Source organism: Mustela nivalis (assembly GCF_964662115.1).
Source record: "Mustela nivalis genome assembly, chromosome: 2".
Taxonomy (NCBI): Eukaryota; Metazoa; Chordata; class Mammalia; order Carnivora; family Mustelidae; genus Mustela; species Mustela nivalis.
The window spans coordinates 117,195,983-117,218,162 of NC_139021.1; the positions used below are offsets into that span (position 1 = coordinate 117,195,983).

The 22,180-nt window shown below is 36.8% G+C and overlaps 1 protein-coding gene across 1 annotated transcript in view; it reads right to left on the reverse strand.

Moving 5' to 3' along the window:
• The window catches only part of PCDH15 (protocadherin related 15), a 1,700,294-nt gene that overhangs the window by 61,367 nt on the left and 1,616,747 nt on the right, over positions 1-22,180 (reverse strand). Inside the window, exons 29-30 of the mRNA XM_082719991.1 lie at positions 10,647-10,862; positions 3,803-3,891 (exon numbers count right to left, since the gene is read on the reverse strand). Coding sequence (XP_082576117.1) covers positions 3,803-3,891; positions 10,647-10,862 — 305 coding nt within the window. The remainder of the gene's footprint in view (positions 1-3,802; positions 3,892-10,646; positions 10,863-22,180) is intronic.

The following is a 22,180-nucleotide window of genomic DNA, read 5'->3' on the forward strand; positions in this document are numbered from 1 at the left end:
GAGATAAATCCTAAATTCCACCTAAAATACCTCAGAACATAAACATGAAAGGCCACCTATGGGCCCAGATTCTCAAAAAAAAAAAAAAAAAAAAGAAAAGAAAAGAAATATGTTTCCCTAGAAAGGAGCATTGGTTAATTCTATAAGCCCCAAATGGCGAAAGTCATAAAACAATTTTCAGTACAGCATTTATGTCCATTCAGGGGAATGGGGAGTGATCATTACCATTACTACAGCAACACCCCTTTGAAGGAGCTCTGTATTTTGCCATCAAAGGATACTGACCCCGCCTGCAAAACCTTCCTCATCATGAAATGAATGTATTAGGTCATTACGTTTTTCTTTTATCAACCCTCCCAGTCGGCCCTGATTTCATGCTTCCTGAGAAAACTATGGATTATGATCTGGCCTCATTTATGGGTCTTCTTAAAGGAGGAAGTGAAAGTGATGATCATAAGAATTCAAGTTTCCCACTTTGTAGGGTGAGGCTGTCTCGTGGGAGATACAGAAAATGGCTTTGGTGATGGTGTGACTTGCCATCAAAGAACGTCTATAGGAAATGAGTGTGCTGGTGAGCGTTTCCACCAGAGCAAAGAACTCCTATGTTTATTTAACATCCTCACATGATCTGATCATTCTTACTCTCTTCTTACTTAGAGCTGGGGGTGGGGGAGGGGACCAGGACACCATCTCTACAGGGACAATTATGAATCTTGTAAATATTAACATTAATAGAGTAATAATACATTCTAAAACATGTTTATAATGTTCGTAATGTTATTTAAATGAGGGTTTTGGAGGGGAGGAGGTGGGGAATGGCCTAGCCTGGTGGTGGGTATTAAGGAGGCACGTATTGCATGGAGCACTGGGTGTGGTGCATAAGAAATGAACCTTGGAATACTGAAAAATAAAAATTAAAAACAATAGTTTTACTACAAAAAAATCTTTTTACTACATTATTTCTCTCTATGATAATTTTTAAATGTTAATAGTAATTTTTATTCTAAAAACAATATTTGTAATTTACTGGTTTTAATGATAATACTTGTGTAAGTAAAACTTCATTTCCAAGAACAAACAGCAGCCAGAAGTTAGCCTGTATCCTTTAACAAGCCAAGTCCTAATTTAGTGTATTATCCACTCCAGATTACAAAACAAACAAACAAAAAAGCAAAAAGAAAAAACAAACTTGTTCTCTTCAGATTCCTAGAACTGTCATCCCATTGTTTACATGGTTACACGTGTATTTCTCTTCTTCCCCTGGATGCTCAGGGAGTGTTTGGTGCAGACTCAAGCTGAATCAGATCTAACAGTCCTTATCACGACCACTAGCAGCTTTCGGAAAGGAAAGGAATCGGAGAAGCGACACACCTTATGATCCCAGCCACATGACATTCTGGAACAGGCAGAATGATGGAGGCAGTAAGGATGAGAGGGTGTGGGGGGAAGAGAGGACTTTCAGAGGAGTGGATCCATTCTGTACCACTATTACAGTGAGAGACAGATGTCATTACCCTTTAGCACAAGTCCAACAGAATGTACGCCACCGACAGTAAACCTAACATTAACTATGGATTAGGCGTGATTCTGATGTGTCGGTGTAGGTTCACTGGTGGTAACAAATGTATCAGAGTCTGGTGGGAGATGGAGATAGTGAGGGAAGCTGTGTTTGGTCCGGAAGAGAGCACATGGGAATTCTGTCTGTATCTTCGGCTTCAATTTGCTGTGAATAAAAAATTACTCTAAAAAATAGAGCTTATTTTTTAAAGGGATCAAAAATTTTTGTTCTTAAGAATCTCAAAATTAACACAGATTTTTAAAAACCTACAATAAGGAATTAGGCATTTGCCCTCCATGTTTACTGCATGAGCAAATTTATACTTAATTCTTTCAAAAAGCAACAACACAGGATTGGCACTCTTGTTCCAATTTTCACGAGGAAGAGGTGTGGCCCTAGGTGTGAAATCGCTTGCCTGGAGGTCACACACGGCTACAATAAGATTCAAACTTGTCTGTTTGAATTCATCATCTGAACTCCAAACTCAACTACCCTCTTTGGAAAGAATGGAAAAACTGGGGTCTCTGTCTTTACTCTCCAGACTGGGTCACTAACCTCATTTCTTAGAATCTCTGTTACTCCTAGAAGAGTCACAATTCCCATTGTCCTGGGTGACATTTTTTAGTTTTCGACAGCAACCCCATGATATTGGCTTTATTAGTTTCTGTGAACAGATGACTAGAAATGGGGAGGCAGTCTGGGGAGGCTGACGTGATTTGCTCCCCCTCTGGTTTCTAAGCTAATGTCAGAACTCAAAGGTCCTTCCACAGGAATACATTTCTCTTAAGACTTGATGCCTGGTTTTTCTCATTGAGAGCTTCATTTCCACTTAAGAAGAAAAAAATATATGAAATTATACTTCTTTCTGGTCATTTTTTTTCTGGTTTCCCTCAATTTTGTCTCCATATGAGAAAGGGGAATCATGATTTTGCTTGTGTAACATTTTCATTCAGTAAAATGCATTGAGTGCCCACAATATGTCTGGAATTATAGCAATGGAAGACAGGTCTCCTAGCCTCAAGGAGCTTATACTTCAGTGGGGAACTGACATGCAATGAAAATATTAGATAATGCTGTGAAGAAAAAATAGAGCAGGATGAAGAGCTACCGGCTGAAGATGGTTCTACCATCTTCTGGGTGGTATAATCAGAGAAGGTTTGCTTCCATAGATAACATTATGCAGCTAAGAGACAGGGATGATTCTAGATTTTTGCAGGTACAATCAGCTATTTTACTGACAAAGACTAAATATGTGTAAACATCCCTCGAAGAAGTAAACCAGATACTGCCTGATTGATATTCCAAGCATACACATTGAGAATCACTTTCTCCATAGGACATTGCACATGACACACAAAGGTTAAGTTTGTGAGAGGTCAAGGAATAATTGTTATAGAGCACATATGTTTTCATTAGGAGAAGCACTCATGATTTCATCAGTGCTTTTCCTATTGTATTTGACACATAATTACAGAAAGTTTAGCTGTTGATAGCTGATGCTTCTTCAGGCAGCATGGAAGTGAAAGATACTTTGTTAGAAAGCAGCAGTGATAGCTGACATCTGTCTGCCTGAACTCAAGTGAAGACACGGAATAACAAGAATGTGCCTCTGTGAAAATTAGGAAATGACGTCAGGCTAGGTTTGGGTCGTGCAGAGTGAACTAGAAAGGCATCTTAATAATTCTCGATAGCATTCAGAATATTAGAAAATGAGAGCTTCATAAATAGGCACAACTTTGAGTCAGCAGTGGCGTGCCACAATGTGACATACATTCTAGAATACTTCAAAATATGTATTGGTGAAAGTTAGTCTTCATGATTTTTGAAAGTGTAAGCTTGAGCCATCTAGATACATCACTATGAGAAATAGCATTCCCTGGACCAGCTGGATTGCTGAGATAATGAGCTTTCTGAATAATTTGGGGCCATAAAATCAAGATATATATGCTCTAATAATGAATATTAGGATTTACTTGTATGCAGCATTCTGAGGTTATGTTGATGCATCAGTCAAAGCATTCTGAGTAAGATCTTCTCACATCTCATTTCCATACCTACTCGAAGGCACGCTCACCAGCTTCCCTTGTGTTAGATGAAGCGGTTTCAGGAAAAGAGTAACCTGAATTATTAAAATGACATATTGTAATATATCTTTCATCAGAACGCTCTAAAAATTTGAAGGACCTAATCCAATCAAATTATAGCCAAATGCAAATCAATATATAAGTAAGCAAAATCCATTACTCTGTAAGATCTTCTATCTTCTTTTCTACCAGAGTCGGGGGCACATTGGAAACGATGACCTGCATGTCCAGCTGATTGACCACGGAAACCTGCAGGAAGTAAAGCCAGAGCCTGTTCAGAACTCAGCAGCATTTCTTTTTCTTTTTCTTTTTTTTAAATTATGTTCAGTTAGCTACAGTATAGTACATCATTAGTTTTTTATGTAGTGGTCAATGATTCATCAGCTGCATATAACACCCAGTGCTCATCACATCACATGCCCTCCTTAATACCTATCACCGGGTTACCCCACCCCTCTACCCACCTCCCTTCTGTAACCCTAAGTTTATTTCCTAGGGTCCAGAATCTCTCATGGTAGAATAAGTCTAACTTGGGTGCCTGGGTGGTTCAGTTGGTTAAGCAACTGCTTTCAGCTCAGGTCGTGATCCTGGAGTCCTGGGATTGGATCTGCATCAGGCTCCCTGCTCAGCAGGGAGTCTCCTTCTCCCTCTCATTCTCTCTCAAATAAATAAATAAAATCTTTTAAAAAATTAAAAAAAGAAGTAAGTCTAACTTACTTAGACTTCTAGTGTGGTTGATTTGTGTGTTTGCTTTGTTGGTTATTTTCTAAGGCATGAAAGAAGATGTATTTATTTTTCTAATTGGGTTACTGAAGGGCGCTCAGGATAATGGAAAACCCAAGTTTTACAAACCTCAAGAGGTCACCTATCCAGTGTGACTAGGAAGCTGAGATATGACTAGTTTGAATAATTCACTCTATGGGATCATCACACATAGTCTTCATGTTAGCTTCAGCCAATTCTATGTTTGTGTGAATAAAGAGATAGATACACATTTATATGTGGGACTAAAATAAGCTAGTTTAGCAGCTGTTTACAAATCAATTCTATTCACTAACATTTATGGAATTCCTTTTATGATCTTACTTAAAAAATGAAAAACATAGTATTTATTCAGCATGTGTAAACTACCATTTACTTTTTTCCCCTCAATACTCCATAGGTTTTCACTCATTTAATTATAAATATGACCATATCAGGTAGTTATTACTATCATTCCACTTTTTATTTACTTATTTAAAGATTTATTTATTTTTTTAGAATGAGAGAGAGCAGATGAGCAGGGGGAGGGGCAGAGTTGGAGGGGAGAATCTTAAGTAACCTCCACACTGAGCCTAGAGTCAGATGCAGGGTTCCATCCCATGATCCTGAGATCATGACCTGAGTGGAAATCAACAGTTGGATGCTTGACTGAGCCACCCAGGGATCCCCATTTCACTTTTTAAAAAAGAAAAATAACAATGAGCCTTTTCATCCCTAATGAATATTACCATGTAGGAGAAAAGGTCCAGATTTGTTGGACCTTGCTATTTTTCAAGAGAAGAAATCCAAAATATTATACAAAATATTTCAAATAAATAGAAATCTTTCAAACCATGTGCGAGTCTCATAATTTATGTGTACAGACTAAATTAAGCCAGGGATCTGTCTGAATACCACCTTGGAGCAAACACCAGCAGTTCCAGTCCTGTACCTCTAACTCATTATTGGCATCTGGGACCCTATGTCCAAATTTCCCACAAATGTGTACATGGATCCTGATTGTGGCTTTACTGAAAAAACAAAGCAAAACAAAAGAAACAAACAAATAAAACTGGACTTCATTAGAAAAGGGGATTAACACACTTTTTTTTTTAACGATTTTATTTATTTATTTGACAGAGATCACAAGTAGGCAGACAGGCAGGCAGAGAGAGAGAGGAGGAAGCAGGCTCCCTGTTGAGCAGAGAGCCCGATGTAGCACTCGATCCCAGGACCCTGGGATCATGACCTGAGCTGAAGGCAGAGGCTTTAACCCACTGAGCCACCCAGGTGCCCGGATTAACACACTTTTTGTGTAACTTTTTTTTATGGGTTCTCTTTCTTTCCTGGTCTCAGTCTGAATAAAGAAACCCTAATGAAAGTCAAAGACACAAGGTGGAAAGAGTTCCAGTCCCTAAATCTCCATTTTCTGGAATGCCATCAGGAATACCACCCAGCCATGTACACTCTTGTTGTGTCCTGTGAGAGAAACATACAATGTGTTAGGTTAAGCCCCTGAAATGTTTTGGAGTTTAGGGTTAAAAAAGTCAGCCTACCATGACAAACACCCAGGGCTCCATTATGTAGGAGTACTAGATTCTTAGTAATTGGAGGGCAACAAAAAACTAGAATGTTAGTTTTATGTGGGTGCAGGGAAGTGCTAGGATTTCCTTTTGTATAATTACGTTTTAAAGTTTCAGAAGCTCATTTATAAGTAATCTTTTGGAAAGAAATCAATTCATGTGCTGGGGACTCAATCTGGGAGCAAAATTTGGCCTTGACGATAGTAATAACTCTACCATTTGTCTTTTAAGGACAGCTGGTACTTTCTCTTTATTCAGAAGGATAAAGTACTTACTCAAGGGAATTTTGAATTTGCTGATGAGTTTTGGGGATAAAATCTGACTGAACTAACAAAATGAATTAAGATTTAAGATCCTTCAGGAGCGCATGAATAGTTCAATCGGTTAAACATCTGCCTTTGGCTCAGGTCATTACCCCAGGGTCCTGGTACTGAGCCCATTGTTTGGAGTCTGCCTCTCTCCTGCTTATGCTCTCTCTGTCCAGTAAATAAACAAAATCTTTAAAAAGGTTTAACTTGCCTCAAAATATATACATATTAAGCTTACAATTTATCAAAAATATTTTTTGATCTTAACTTCTGAAGACATACTTTTGTATTAAGATAAAAAACAATGTAGTTGCAATTCTGATAAAGTAACAAAATTCAGATTGCATGTAACTCAGAAGTATTTGTCTCAGACTGACCTATAAGTAGTTACTTTAGAAGTTTTAAATCTCCTTGAAGTATAATCATGATTTATAGAGAACACATACATCTTTCACTATGCTGGCCAAGAAAATAAGCTAATATAGTTTAAATTTTGATCTTTCAAAGGAATGCTAATTCCCTGAATCTTGACTTTATCTATTATCTATAATAAGGGTATTTAAATGCTTAAGATTCCTAGATTTTATTTGTTACTTTTCTGGTACAGTCTTTATGCAAATAATTCTGGAAATACACATGTCAGTTTATTATACCAACTATAACAAGTCTGCTTATAAAGACATTTTAAAAACGTAGTTCTATCACTGTGGGATCAATCTCTGTAATGGATTAAAATTATGAGCAGCAGTCTAAAGAAGGAAAAGTAATATTTGTGAAGCACAATATTCTAAAACCAGAGCTTCCTAGTTGATATATCCTATTATTTCTAAGTCCTTTTAATCCTTCTTCATAAATTGCTCAGTTTTCCTTTTTTCTGCCCTTCCATTCATTCCCAAACAGTGTAGACAGTGCTGCCCAGTAAAAAAAAAAGAAAAGAAAAAAAAGAAAAAAATAACAACATAAGCCACACATACATGCCTGATATGTAATTTCAAGTGCTCTGGTATTCACTATAGGGTACCAGAGGATAAAAAAATAATGAAAGCCATCTAATAATACACTTAACCTAATATATTAATAGAGCATCATTCTCACACATACTGAATACCAAACAACTTATTAAGGAGGCATTTTTTACTTTTTTATACCAAGTCAATGAAACTCAGAGTGCATTTTATGCTTATAATACATCTCAGTGTGACAGCGTCACAAAGGCAAGTGCCCGGTGACCACATGGGACAAATAACTCACACTCTGCGCAGCAAAGCTCTAAAGAGCTTCACCGTGTCTTGTGTCGACTGGCCACTAGCCACTGTCTGTCCTGACCGGCCTCTGGTGCAATCTCACTTCTCTTAAAAAGGAAGAAGCAGTTTAATTATCTTTTTCAGATAGCTTTGTATAGTCTTTGATACCATTCCCAAACTCAAGTGGTAGTCGAAGATTAGTTTTGAGGTGAAATTGAATATTGGTTTAGTTATGTTAAAACCCATTTCTCTGTCTTGCACTCAGAATGGCTCTTGACCCACAGAGATGTTTTAACTTCATGCATTGGTCATTTGGAAAATACTGGTTCACTGAATGATGCAGATTTTTCAAATACTGACACATTATATAGCACAATATCAAGGGAAAAAATCACATTCTTTAATATGACCACTGATCCCATGGTCTTTATGTTAATAGGAAGCTGTCAAGATCACAGTGGTGAGTGAATACAAGTTTCCAATAATCTCATTTGTGCTGTTAGTTGTTATCATTAGCAGCAAATACTGTCAGTTGTTTTCCTTAAATTGGCTGTCTCACTTTGTTCATTTCTGTTTAAATGTCTAGCAAATATTCAAGTTTGAGACACCACATTTTATCTCATTATTTTTTCCAAATAAAAGTATTCCTTAAAAAAAACACACACAGTAAATTCAGCTTGCATAGAGCTTTTCCTTGAGACTACCACTATACTTCTTTTATAGAAGAAATGCTTTCCACATACTTCCCATTTCATTACAGAAAATATTGAAAAGGTGTTTAGTCAAGAGTAGAGATTTGTTAAAACTAGTAAATTTTACTACTTATGAGTAAGGGCACTCTTTCAGGCTTTTCTCTCTCTCTGTGTGTGTATGACTCTGAAGGATACAATCAAAGCTGGTGCAAATATAATATCCTAAAACATCAAACAATGTCCTAACATTCTCACCAAAAGAAATTCTGAACTTACTGAACTGATTTAAGAGAATGATTTAAGGGATCCTTAGTGTTCCATGGACCGCACTTTGAGAGCTGCTAACGTATACCGTAATAGAGAAGCCATTCATCCATTGAACAGCCACTAAGTGCCCACAACACATCAGGAATTATTCTGGGCATTTGAGATACATCATGGAATAAAATAATAAAAAACAAACAAAAGAACTCTCTTCATGGAGTTTTTGCGGGGAAATATGAACATAAGTATGGTAAGTCCATTGTAAAGAGCAAACAGTAAAGAGGTGTGAACTGACACAGTAGGGCTGCATTGCTAAATGAGGCTGTCGGGGTAGGCTTCACCGTGAAATACATCCTTGCAAATATTTGGAAGAGATGAGGGAGCTAGTCAGGAACACATTTGGGGAAGAACATTTTAGACAGCGGCGTTGCCAAGATCTCTAAAGCCAGGATGGGTCTGGCTGTTTGGAAAACCGCAAATTGGCCAATGTTACCGGGTCTGAATGAGTTAGATGAAGAATAGCAGAATTGAGGTCACTGGAGGCCTTCTGAGTACAGAAGGTCGTCTTCTGTAATGACTTAACTTCTCTGAAAGAATCTCTCTTATTTCTCCCCACATCTCCCTTCTCTTGACTAAAAGGATATCTGATCTCACCATAAAAAAGTTGTTTTGCTGGTAAGTTTTCCACATATATATGGTTCATAAATATATCACATTATGATTTCTTTGAAACAACTCTTCCTAAATGTATTTTGGGTAATTTTAAAGGTATACTTTCAAATTTCCACACAATAGTTTAAAGAGTCCAAATAAGAAACCCATAAACTTCTCATTTCTCATGTACATATTACACAGATAATCTATACAGTTACATCTTACTTATGTTATTGCAGTATTTATTTTATCTTATTTATTTATTTGACAGAGTGAGCAAGCATGAGCAGGGAACCCAACGCGGGACTCGATCCCAGGACCCTGGGATCATGACCTGAGCTGAAGGCGGACGCTTTACCCACTGAACCACCCAAGTGCCCCCATTATTGCAGTATTTTACTTATCCTGTCTATTCTGACAGCACCTCATTGTGCGGCCATGAAACAACAGGAAGGGTAATGACAACACTGTGTACATTGGGTTTACAGATCTTAACTCTATTAAAAACCTACGTCAACTTTGAAAACTTCTCTGTCAAAGGCTTCCTGGCTCAGAATGGCCTTTGTTTATTCTAGTGCAGCTTTGCTCTGCCCACCACAGTCATGAAAGTTGGCCTTCATGATTTAGAAGAAAAATAGGGGATCTGTGATGTCTACATATATGAAAAGGTTAAACTCGTTCAGAGAACTAACGGAGGGGAGCTGTGAAGATGAAGATCTAACAAGATGGAAGCAGCAGAAGAAAAAATATACTGTATTCTGTATTCCTGTGACAAGCATTTCCAGTAATAATTGTAACTTTTAATGTTTACTAGATTAATCAAGGACCCAACAAGACATGCTTCCAAGTTGGCAGAAATCCCATAGGACAGAAGCTTTGGTGTTGAGTATCTTGAATAAACAGTAAGATCAAACTGCCCTTGGGAACACTCTACCATGGAGATGTGGTAGAGACAAAGAAAGAGAAGAGAAAAGTGGTATTCATGGCTGAAGCCAAATATAACTGAGTCAAGGATCATTGATGCCATCACTGGGGATCTTAGGAAAAGAAGGAAACTTTATCTATTGGAACATAAATTTTCACCAAAGCATTTCCTTTTGTTTTCTTAATTACAAAAGGTCTAAAAGGAAATTAAACAGTAATAAAAAATTTCATACATTTTAATTTCTACAGCACAAAGCAGTGAAGCATTTTAAAATTTTAAGTAGATCCAGCCAATTCTATACTAAAAATGCGATCTACAGACCAAATGGAAATCCAGCACTTGTGGAATTGCTGTCACAGTCATACAGGAAAACATATTGGGATGTATTTCCCAATGTCAAAAAAATATACAGCCTTAAAGCTATACCTTTTATATCCTAAACTGTGGCTACTAGCAACCTGGAGGAAAATTGATCACATTTATATTCTAGAAAACCTATTTTGAATAAATGTAAAAGTTCCACGAGTCAGAGACATCAACTGCAGACTGGCAGGTGCACGCGCTTCCCCTAATCTGGAGGTCTATCTACTTACCAGGACATCTGCTTTGCCGCTCAGTCCCTGCCCATAGTTATCAGTTGCAATGACTTGGAATTTGAAGTAGGACCTTCTCATGTTGTGAAAGAGCATAGCACTTTTGATGAGCCCTGTATAGGTTTCCACCACAAATCCTTCTTTTCCCTCTTTAATGGGTGGAATGATGAGTCGGTATGCCATGGCGCTGTAATTGCCAGTATCTTTGTCCGTAGCCTAGGAGGGAAACAACACAGGGTATAAATAAGCAGTAAAAACCCACCAGTATTCAAGGGCTCATTGCTTTTGTAAGACTGATGATCTTTTGTAAGAACACAATACAACCCTCCTCAAAGTCTCTTGTTCTGGATACCGTTCTATAGTTTAACAGGCTTTGTGTCCATAGGGATGAGTGGTTATTAGAATAATAACTACCCAGCTGTGAATACAAAGGACACAGACTCTGTTATAACAGAGTCCAACCTGGTGAATTAAGTGTTTTGACTGGCATGTCTGATGGGTTCAACTCTGAGCTGTGATCCAAATTGGTTTAAGGATGGGACTGATTGTTTACCTAGCTATTGTCTTGTGTAAGAGGCATAGCATGTGATAGTCATTTTGATCTAACCTATTTCTGGAAGGAGAAACATAAAATAATCCACTGAAAGATCTCAAGTGATAGTAAAAGTTCAGAGCTTTTAAGCAATAAATCTATAGCTGTATATCCTAATTAGTTAATGCCATGTCATAATTACAGAAGGTTAGAATACTAATCCAGGCTCCTTTTTATTCATTCTATATCCTAATTAACCAGATTTTTTCCCAGTTGTAAGTACTTATAGTCTACATGTTAAGGTTTCTTAACATTTAGAATTTAAAAAGGGCAATATTTGTTTAGAATGTTGTTGGTGGTGGGGTTTTCATTTTTGTTGCTCTTTTTGTTTTTTAAATGAAGCTATGAGTATAATTTATTAGTCTGTCTCCATGGCTTCAACATCAGAGACTTTTCAGAATGCCAGTCTGAGAATTATTTCATAGTGGAATATTTGGAAGAGAAATGATGGATATGAGAGTCTCAGTGAATTTATACAAGATTACATACACCTTATTCATGATACTAGATAGGAAAGTTTAATATTATTTTCATTGTTTGGTTATTCTCATTTTCACCAAAGATATTATTAAATATCATGAATTAAGCATTTTTTAAAAGATTTTATTTATTTATTTTAGAGAGAAAGAGAACATGAGTGATGTGAGGGGCAGAGGGAGAGGCAGACTCCCCCCTGAGGAGGGATCCCGACTCCAGACTTGATTCCTGGACTCCGAGATCATGACCTGAGCCTGAGCCATAGGTAGACACTACACTGACTGAGTCCCCTAGGCATGCCATATCAAGCATTTCTGATTTCCCATTATAATGCTAAGGATTCTATAAAACATCACCTTCTTTAATAAAAACTCTAAGAAATGTATTATTCCAATCACATAAATTAGTGCCATCCAACTGAACTTTCTGGGATAAAGGAAATGCTCTGTGTTCTGTCCAACACAGAAGCTACTAGCCACATACAGCTACTCAGAACTCGAAATGAGGCTAATGGGAGTCAGAAATTAAAATATGAATTCTAACTAAATTTCAATAGCCAACGGCTACATTTTAAGTGGTAAAGTTGGGATATAAATAATAATAGTAAATGACAGCAAATGTATATTAAGCTTTGCCATGAGCTCTACATGCCATAAGCATGTATTCTATATACATGCTTAACCATGGAAAACATTTCAGGATAACTCTAACCACCTGGTAAACAAGGTAATTTAAAGTAAAAAATAGATATTTCACTTTGGGATAAAACATTTCTGGAATTTTCTAAGAAGTCAAAAATCTCAGCTTTAGACTAGGATGAGCTCTAGCTACTAGCTCATCTCCATAGATGGTCTGTATGTTTCACAGAATGGCAGAGCTCAGTTTTGGCATTAGAGGGATAATAATTAGATTTTGACATTAGAGGGACAGTAATTAGATTTCAACATTAGATCACATTATCACTAAAAGGAGAAGAAGAACAAAGAAAAAATAGTTATCAAAGTGTTTCCTTTTACACTTTGAACTCAGGGTTTTTATTCATTTAATAAAGGACAGCATTAAAAAAAAAGCACATTTCCAACTAAAATTAAAATCAGAGTTTGAATCAAGTAATCAAAGACACTTCTTTCACATACTAGGAGGAAATTTGAGACTAATGCCAAAGGGGGTCAAAGATTTGGTTGAATATATCGTCCTTTAACTTACAATTAGCATGGGTGTTTCTACTGAAATAATTTTTTTTTACTGTTAATGAAATAATAGTGAGGTATAAAAAATGTGCACAAAAATGGACAAATCTTGAGTATACAGCTCAGTTAAATTTTTCAAACTATCCACATCCATGTGGCCAGCCCCTGCATCAAGAAATAAAGCATTACCAACATCCCAGGATGTCCTCTAGGTCTTTCAGCCATAGCCTCTCCCCAGGAAACCACTGCATTCATTTCTAAATAAATAAACTGGTTATGCCTACTTTTACTTTATTTTTTTAAAGATTTTATTTATTTATTTGACAGACAGAAATCATAAGCAGGCAGGGAGACAGGCAGAGAGAGAGAGAGGGAAACAGGTTCCCTGCTGAGCAGAGAGCCTGATTCTGGGCTCAATCCCAGGACCCTGGGATCATGACCTGAGCTGAAAGCAGAGGATTTAACCCACTAAGCCACACAGGCACTTTACTTTAAATACTTTATTTGTCAGAGACAGAGAGAGAGAGAACACAAGCAAGTGGAGGGGCAGAAGGAAAGGGAGAAGCAGGCCTCCTCACTGAGCATGGAGCCCAGTCAATGCAAGACTGGGATCATGACCTGAGCCAAAGGCAGACGCTTAACTGAGTCACCCAGGCATTCCTAGTAATGCCTATTTTTAAACTTTATGTTGATGGGATCAGACCATATCTTCTCTTTTCTGTCTGAATTCTTTTACTCAATTATGTGTTATGAGATTCTAAATCTTTGTATTTTTAAAATTTTATAGGCATTTTAAATCATTTTATTTCATCTATCCTATAATACCATGAGACACTTACTCTTATTCTGTATTTTACCTGCAAAGAACCTGAGACTTAGCTATCTCTATGCTTCAGGATTTGAATTCTGGTCATTCCAATTCTAGAATCTAAGTCCAATTGGACACATCATCCCCTCTCCCCACTCCCAAGTATTTACAACCAATATTCTGGCCTGTGATTTTCTTCCTTTTTTCTTTTTTTTTTTTTTTTAAGATTTTATCTAATTGTTTGACAGAGAGAAAAAGATCAAAATCAGGGGGAGGGGCAGAAGGAGAGGGAGAGCAGAGGGAGACGCAGACTCCCCAGTGAGTAGGAAGCCCACGTTTGACTTGATCCCAGGACCTTGGGATCATGACCCGAGCCAAAGGCAGAGAGATGCTTAACTGACTGAGCCACACAGGTACCACCAGGCCTGTCTTTTTCAAAAAGTTTTTAAATTTTTATAATTTGAGTATAGTTGAGTGTAGTTGATACACAATGTTATGTTAGTTTCAAGCATACAACATAGTGATTCAGTATCTCTGTACATCGTGATATGCTCTGTACAAGTGTACAGACCATCATTCACCATATAGTTCCACTGCAGTATCACTTCTTATCCCCATGACTTCTTCATTCCATAACTAGAACCTCTGGCCCCCACTACCCTTCACACATCTGCCCCACCTCCTCACCTGGGGCCCCTCTGGAAATCATCAGTTTGTTTTCTGTATTTATAGGTCTCATTCCGCTTTTTGTGTGTGTGTGTGTGTTTTTTTTTTTTTTTTTTTAGGTTCTACATCTGAGTGAAATCATTTGGTATTTGTCTGTCTCAGTCAAACAAACTTTTGTATTTTAAAATAAACCCCTGTACCACAACACAATCACATTTAGAGAAGAATGACAGTTGTAATAAAATCACCGTGACTGCTTGGTATATTTATGTTTCTTTGCACAGTTCTTACTGATGAACTTCAGATTTCAATAAACAAGGAATTTCACTTTCTAACATCCCTAACTTACTAAATTAAGAGAACCACAAGGTAGCCATATTTTATATAATCTTAACAGGTTAAGGTGCATTTTAAAGCACACCTAGGCAGGAGGGAAGGAAGGTTTGAGAAACAGGTTGACTGAACTAAAGCCATTTTGGCTTTAGGCTGACCCTTAACCTAAAGTCAGGTCATATGTTTAAAAAAAAAAAAAAAAGGCAGGTGGTAAAAAGAATCAGAAGATCCAACTCATGGAAGATTACCAGATCCCACTCCCTCTGGCAGTAAAAGCCACAAAGGCTGGACATTCTTAAAATTATTCTTTGTGGGTAATTCCACAACCCCAATGCTGAGGGAGCAGACTACTGGCTGAGAACAAAGCGTATGGGGACACCTGCAAACTCCCACCACCCCCACCACTCCAGGGTGGGAAATGTGTAATATTCTTCCAGGAAGCGCCCAACTATCTTTATGTTAATGCCTTGCTAGAGAGATTAAACAATCTTAACTTGACAATGGCAAGACCTCCAGTATTTTGTAGCTCCTCTTTAGTATAGGAATGGGCTTTGGAAAACCTCCCTTTTCCTTACCTCCCCCAACTCCCAAGTATATAAATCAGCCATTCCTTACTCTTACAATGCAGCTCTTTCTGTCAAGAGATTCTGTCCCCACCCTTCAATAAAACCACCATTTTGAACCAAAGACGTCTCAAGCATTCTTACTTAGCCATTGGCTCCAGACCCCACCCCAATGAACCTCACTTGCCTTCCAAAGTCACATCACCAAGACAATGAGAAAATGAACTGTAACATAGTAGTAAAGTCCAAAGTTAAAGAGTAAGACCCTCCCTATAGGATTAGCTAATTAAAACAAACAAGCAAACAAAACTTATAAAACCCTTCATTAGGGGCAAACAGGGGTCCTCTTCCCCATCTGGAAGGAGATGATGTGAGAAACAAAGGCAGAAGAAAAATTGTTAAATTTCCTTACTACCTAGAGTCCATTGACAAGCCCTTGAAACAGGCAGAGTGACCTTCCTCTAGGGACTCAGCTGCCTTAATGTTAATACTTTGCTAAGGGCAAAGGCAATCCTTGTGTGACGCCCCCCCCCCAACCCCACCCAACCCCTCCCAAGGATTTTTCATAGTACACTGGGTAACAAATGAGATACAGGGTCTTAAATAAATCATGTTTACTGGATATTTTCCCCCAAATATAAAATTCCTATCATATGTACATTTTCAATAATGATTCCACTCTGAATTTCTATTTCTTTGAATGGCCTTAATCCTCTTTGAATCTCAAAGATCTCATTTCAGAAAACAGGCACTGATGATGGTACCAGGATCACTGACATTCTTTCAAATCTACCCTCCTTCTCCCAAGTTCAGGTAGCTGAATATAGCAAGTCAAACACTGAATGATAAACATGCCAATAGACACTACACTTAGAAGCAACTTAAAAGATTTTCAAGTTCAATTTTGAATCTATTCAATTTTCAGCAAACACATGATTTAAGTCAGAAACCTGTATAAAAGATGTGACTGATCAGTGCCTGGTATGAACATTAGAACTGTGCACTATGAACAACCAGATGTTCCTTTATGAAATTAATTAAAAGACATGATATATTTAAATATACACCAAAAATACTGATAACAAAATTAAGAACACAATTTTAAATCTGGTTACAGATGTGAAAAGTGAGTGTTTCAGCACAGACTGTACTGTAACTGCTTCCTACTTTTAATAATTTTAAATTCATTTTTTTGTGTTATGTTTTAGATACATACTCAAAAATTGGGTATGATTCAAAAAATATTTGTAATCACTCAGAATTTCAGCTTTCCTTATTTGTAAAATGAAAAAAAAATATATTGCTCAACAGCATTATTTTCAAGAAAAAAATATATATACATATGTGAAATATGGCCAAGTATACTATAACTAGTATAATTTGTAACCATAATATTCCAAAATTTTAATTTTTACATCTAATGATATTTACCAATAATATGCAATTTAAAACACAAAATTAATTTAAATTTATTACTCCAGGCACATTATCAAAAGATTGTAACTTCCTTTTTCTTTAAGATTGTATTTATTTGACAGAGAGAGATAGCACAAGCAGGGGAGCAGCAAAAGGAGAGGGAGAAGCAGGATCCCCGCTGAGCAGAGAACCCAATGAGGGGTTTGATTCTGGGATTCCAGGATGACCTGAGCCAAAGGCAGATGCTTCACCCACTGAGCCATCCAACTGCCTCAAACTGTTAATTTCCTTAAAATAATCCATTAAACAGTTTTTTCAAGATGCATGTACTTTGCTCTCCTGTTTTCTTTTCCACTTCTCTTTATTGCTACCAGACCATAGGAGTCAAGCCTGTAAAACCTCTTCCCCAACGGAAATCCATGCATTTATATGCAGTACATGCTCTACACTCCCTTGTTGCTGAATGTAATGAAGCTTCTCCTATTTTGACATTCTCCTCCTCTGTGAATTTCAGTGTTCCTGGAGATGACACATTCAAATTCTTAGGCCTGAAAACTGCTATTGATCTTTGACCTGCCTCACCACATCGATTTTATCCCATAACCACATGCTCATCTTCTGACTTACGGAGATACTTCCTCTAAGGAAACGCTCCATCTCTGGAAGTGTAAACTTCTAATGTATACATTTCCGACTGCAAGGTCCCATCACTTTCTTATTCAGTGAAAATCTCTTTGGTACCAGGGAATTTTCAGTCCCACAAATGCCCTCTCTGTTCTCATTACTTCGGAGCTATGCCCTTTCATGGATGTCACAGTGGTCACACTGCTCTCATTGCTTTGTCCTTCCACAACACCTGGAACTTTCTCCTCTAGAGCCAACGTAACTGTCAACTGGGGACTGGGGAATAATGAAGGAGAGAGTCTGGTGCCTCACACAGTACATCAGGTCATCTTTCCTGCTGAATACATTTTATTGTTATTAAATTTTATAAGTCAAGGAATGAAGACACAGAGAGATTAGTCACTTTCTCATCCTCACAAAGATTGCTGATAGCACAGGTGGGGAGGTCTTTCTCTGAAACCTATACTGAAACTGTTATATTCAATATGTCACACTAAGTACCAGGACTGGGACTCCAGGGAACATAACAGTAAGAGCCGTAAAAAGATCCCAAGAACTCCTCCTAGACAAGTCATGAAGATGGAGAGAAAATAATAAATATGCAAACCAAAAACCAAATGATAGCAGAAATACAAACCTTCATGCTGATGGTAGCTCCACTTAGAGGGCATTTTGCTGATCTAGGTGAAACTCAAGAGTCTATCCATGAGGTTGTGAATGGCTCAGAGAATGGGAATCAAGACCCAAGCCCCACTTGTGGAAATGAGTCTAGTAAGATTACCCTTCCCAGAATACTCACTTCTCATTTTAAGAGCAGTTGGGAAATTCATCTCTCCTTTCCAGCCACCATTGATACCACCACCCTAGAACTACAAACCAAACCACTGGCTTCACCTTTAATGCTGAGTGCAATGAGGGGAAAATTTCCTTGGGAATTAGTCCAACCAACACAAGCCCTCATCATAGTCTGCAGTCTTCATTCACACACTATCAATTGCTCAGTTCTAGGAGAAATCATAATAATTTGAATTTATGACTTTGTAAATCCAGTGGTCCTAAATTCTACTGAATGAACAGAAAAACCACAGCTGAGAATTTGAGAAAAGTGATCTTTAACTGCTAATAGCCTAGCTTCCTCACAGAAGTAGGTGCTTTTTCAAAACAGTCCCCTCTAACCTATACCTCAAATAATTCTAACAATTAAGTTCCAAGAAAACTAAACAGAGTAAAAATAATCCTCAAAATGAACAAGCAACAGAATGTTATAAGAACTTGTTGGAAATAAAAGCAGTCATACCCACAAATGGAATTAGAAGGTACAGAGAATAAAGCAAAGATGTTCAATGTTTCAGTAAATAGAGTCTTAAAGAAAAAAGAATGAGAATAGAATATAAATAAAAAGAAACTTTTAGAAATGATGAAATAATAATTGAAATGAAAAACCCAGAGATGAAGCAACCTAGGCATCGCTGATGAGAGAATTAGTGAACTGAATGACAGGGACAGAAAAATGTGATGCAGAATGCCCTACAAAGCAACAAAGACCAAAAATCTAAAAGCAAGTATGAGACAAAGCATTGAGAGCCATCAAATTTAGGAAACATCTAATCAAAGAGTCAAGAAGAGAGGAGAGAGTTTCCCAGGACTGATAAAGACAGCTATCCACAGATATAAGAAGCCCAATAACTTACCAACAGAATAAATACAAAGTGATCTACCCAGAACATGCAACACCCCACCCCCAACAGAAAGGGGAGTCATAGGAGGTCTTAGCACACTCAGAGAGTGACATGGAAAGGCGCCATGGAAAGTTCTAAATTGTGTACCTTAAGTGAAGGGCGAGTGATTCCAGTAGAAGACCTAAGATTTAGGAAAATGTGAAAAAGCAAAGAAAGGATTAGGTGGCTGAATATCTCTATAATACAATAATTGTTTTGTTGTGTGTGGCCAAAAAAAAAAAAAAAAAGTAAAATATCCAAAAGAAATAATATATAAAATTCAATGGGGGGATTTAATTTAAATGTCCTAAGATTCTAAATAATTTTCAGGATGGAAGGTATATTGGTATTTTAAAGTACATGTATTTTAAAGTTTCTAAGGTAACCCTTATTAAATAAAGTAGAGTACATAACTTTACAAATACACAAAGGATACATGCATGGGGCAAGGAAAAATTATCCATCCAAAAGAAAACAAAAAGGAGAGAAAAAATATAGAAAACTGAGAAAAACTAAACAGGATAAGGGAAAGCCAAAACAAAATGATAGAAGGTAAAATCTATTATATCCTCAATTAGAACATATGTAATTCAATCTTCTACTTAAAAGACCAGGTTAATCACACTGGAAAGAATATACTCCACTCCAATGTACAATATATCATCCCTAAAAGAAGAAAGTGATTGGAAACATAAGTCAACATTCATTTATATTTTAATGTAGAACATATTTAATTTCATATGGAAATTTACCTTTCTGGATTTTGGGGAGAAGTGAAGAAAGAACTGGTATTTTAAAATTAGCTAACAATCTTAGAAGTCAGTCTTGATGCACTCTGTGAAACTAGGAATGTGTTTGAAAGGAAATTATTTGCCAAAGATTTCACTAATGAACTTAGGTGTAAATAAAGCAAAACAGCTAAGCGGTTTTTTTTTTTTAAATAAATAAACTATTGTGAATATTTCCTAAAATGGGGCAAGTTCCTAATGATATTCTAAAAAAGGGAAAAATAAGTAAAATTTACAACTTAATTGCATAATTTTTAGGTAGAAATAAGGTAACATCTAAACAAGCTTGGTTAAACTAACACCTAAAAATGAAAACTGGCTCATCAAGAAAACTGTAACTGAATCAAATTTGCTAAAGAATCAATGTCACTTTACTATTTTCATTAGCTTCTTTAAAATAAAAAATGTACCCTGGGCTCTGGGTGGTCATTAGTATCTGGAAGAGGGAACCCTTGAAGATTTGATTTGTAGACTTCAGGGAGTTTCTGTTAGCAAAATCGGGAAGTTATGTCTAGATTGTTTTAAAAGAATGAAAATCAGAAATGAATACTGTAATTATACCTGCTGTAATTATATTTCTAAATGAAAGCTAAGACACGGGAAACCACTCATGCATTTCTAAGACCTCATCTGGAAATCTTAATGCACACAGGTGCCCAATATTAAGAGAAAATCACCAAATAATTGCCTTTATCATACAGGGGTGTAGGTGAGCCCATTAATTTTGTAGCAGCCTAAGTAACTGCTCCCCTCTGTTGCCTAAATGAATACTATGAATACAGAAATATTAGTGGAATAATTAGCGATATCCTAAGAACTTTCAAAGCCCATTAAAGTCCAATAATGCTAACTTTTAACTTCAACTTTTCAATTAGATCCCATTTTAACATTTAACAGCGCCAAAGGCTCACTTTTCCTGAAATAGGTGGAGGTATTTTATAATGTCAAGGTAAAAATACTCAAATCCTACATTTTCATCTACTAAGGTCGATATGTCAAGCTGTATTTGCAGGGGGCAAAAAGAACATCTGCTGTAGATCTCTTCAACTTCTTAAACTTGGCTCTTGTATTTGTAGGAACTACAAAGAAACCTTCATTTTAAAGCACTTAAAAACAATACATTTGTCCAACATATGATAAAATATGAATGAGAAAATGAAAATGTCAGGTAGACTGGTCTATTTAAAAGGCTATTCAAGATCTATGCAAAAGGAAAAAGAAATCCTATAAAAAAAAAAAGAGGAGAGACATTTTAAATAAATAAGAAAGCTTAGTGTTTCATTTACCAGGATGTCAAAAAAGTGATCACAGTCCAACAATTCAGAATTTCAATATGCGCACTGTTTATATAGTTAAGTAAAAGTCTAACTTAATTCAGAGGTATTCTAATGAGTAAAATAAAGTTTATTGCAGAAATGATGATTTAACAATGGTATGCTGACAAGTGCAACACTGTTTGAATTACAAAGACCTTTCCAGGAGTTTTACTTTTGTTTTATTATAGTTAGAATTTGGCAAGGTTTACTCTTAAAGAGTGGTGCCAAATATCATGAGATAATACTCATTTGAAAAATTAAAGAAAGAAAGCAAAGAAGAGGAAACTCTTCCTTTTATCATTTTTACAGTTATATACTGAAATATGTTTTATTACGGAAGGCATGAGATTCAAACACTGGAAAGACTTACATTTATGTGATAACCTCAACATTTTTTTAAGTGCTATTTTCCTTTCCTTGTAAATTCTCTGGAAAATAAATATTACCTAAAAAAATTGCTTTGTTCTTTTCCTCACTATTGCTACTATCATGACTGACCATATATCCCTCAATGATGCTTTGGAATGAAGTCTGAAACATCTGCTCTATCTTTTCATACATGTAGAAAAGCAAGAAATTGTACTTCCTTCAACAGAAGCCGTAAGAACCAAAAACATCTAAAATCTGAGCTTTCTTTTTGAGAGAGGAAAACTGCCTTTAATGTTGCTTCTGAATCCCAAAATGTTCAGGATTTTTAGGGAACACTAACTTATTATTGAAATGTTTAAGTGATCTGTGCCTTTGCAGTAATTCTGTTCTTACGAATCAAATCCTTCAGCATCCAAAGCAAATTAAATGATACACTCTATTTCTAACCCGGTGTTCTTCTTCAATTACATTAAATCCAGTCAATCCAAACCAAATACTTCTCAGTCTTCCCCCCACCCCACTCTAGTCCCTCTCCAGGCTACCGCGCTGGTCCCTCTGGCTCTAGTCCCTCTTCCCCGCACACTCCATGCCCCCCTACACAGGACCTGAGCCAAGTATCTCAGCGTCCCTCATCTTCACACCAGCCTCCTGAATTCCAGTCTGTCATCAAGCCT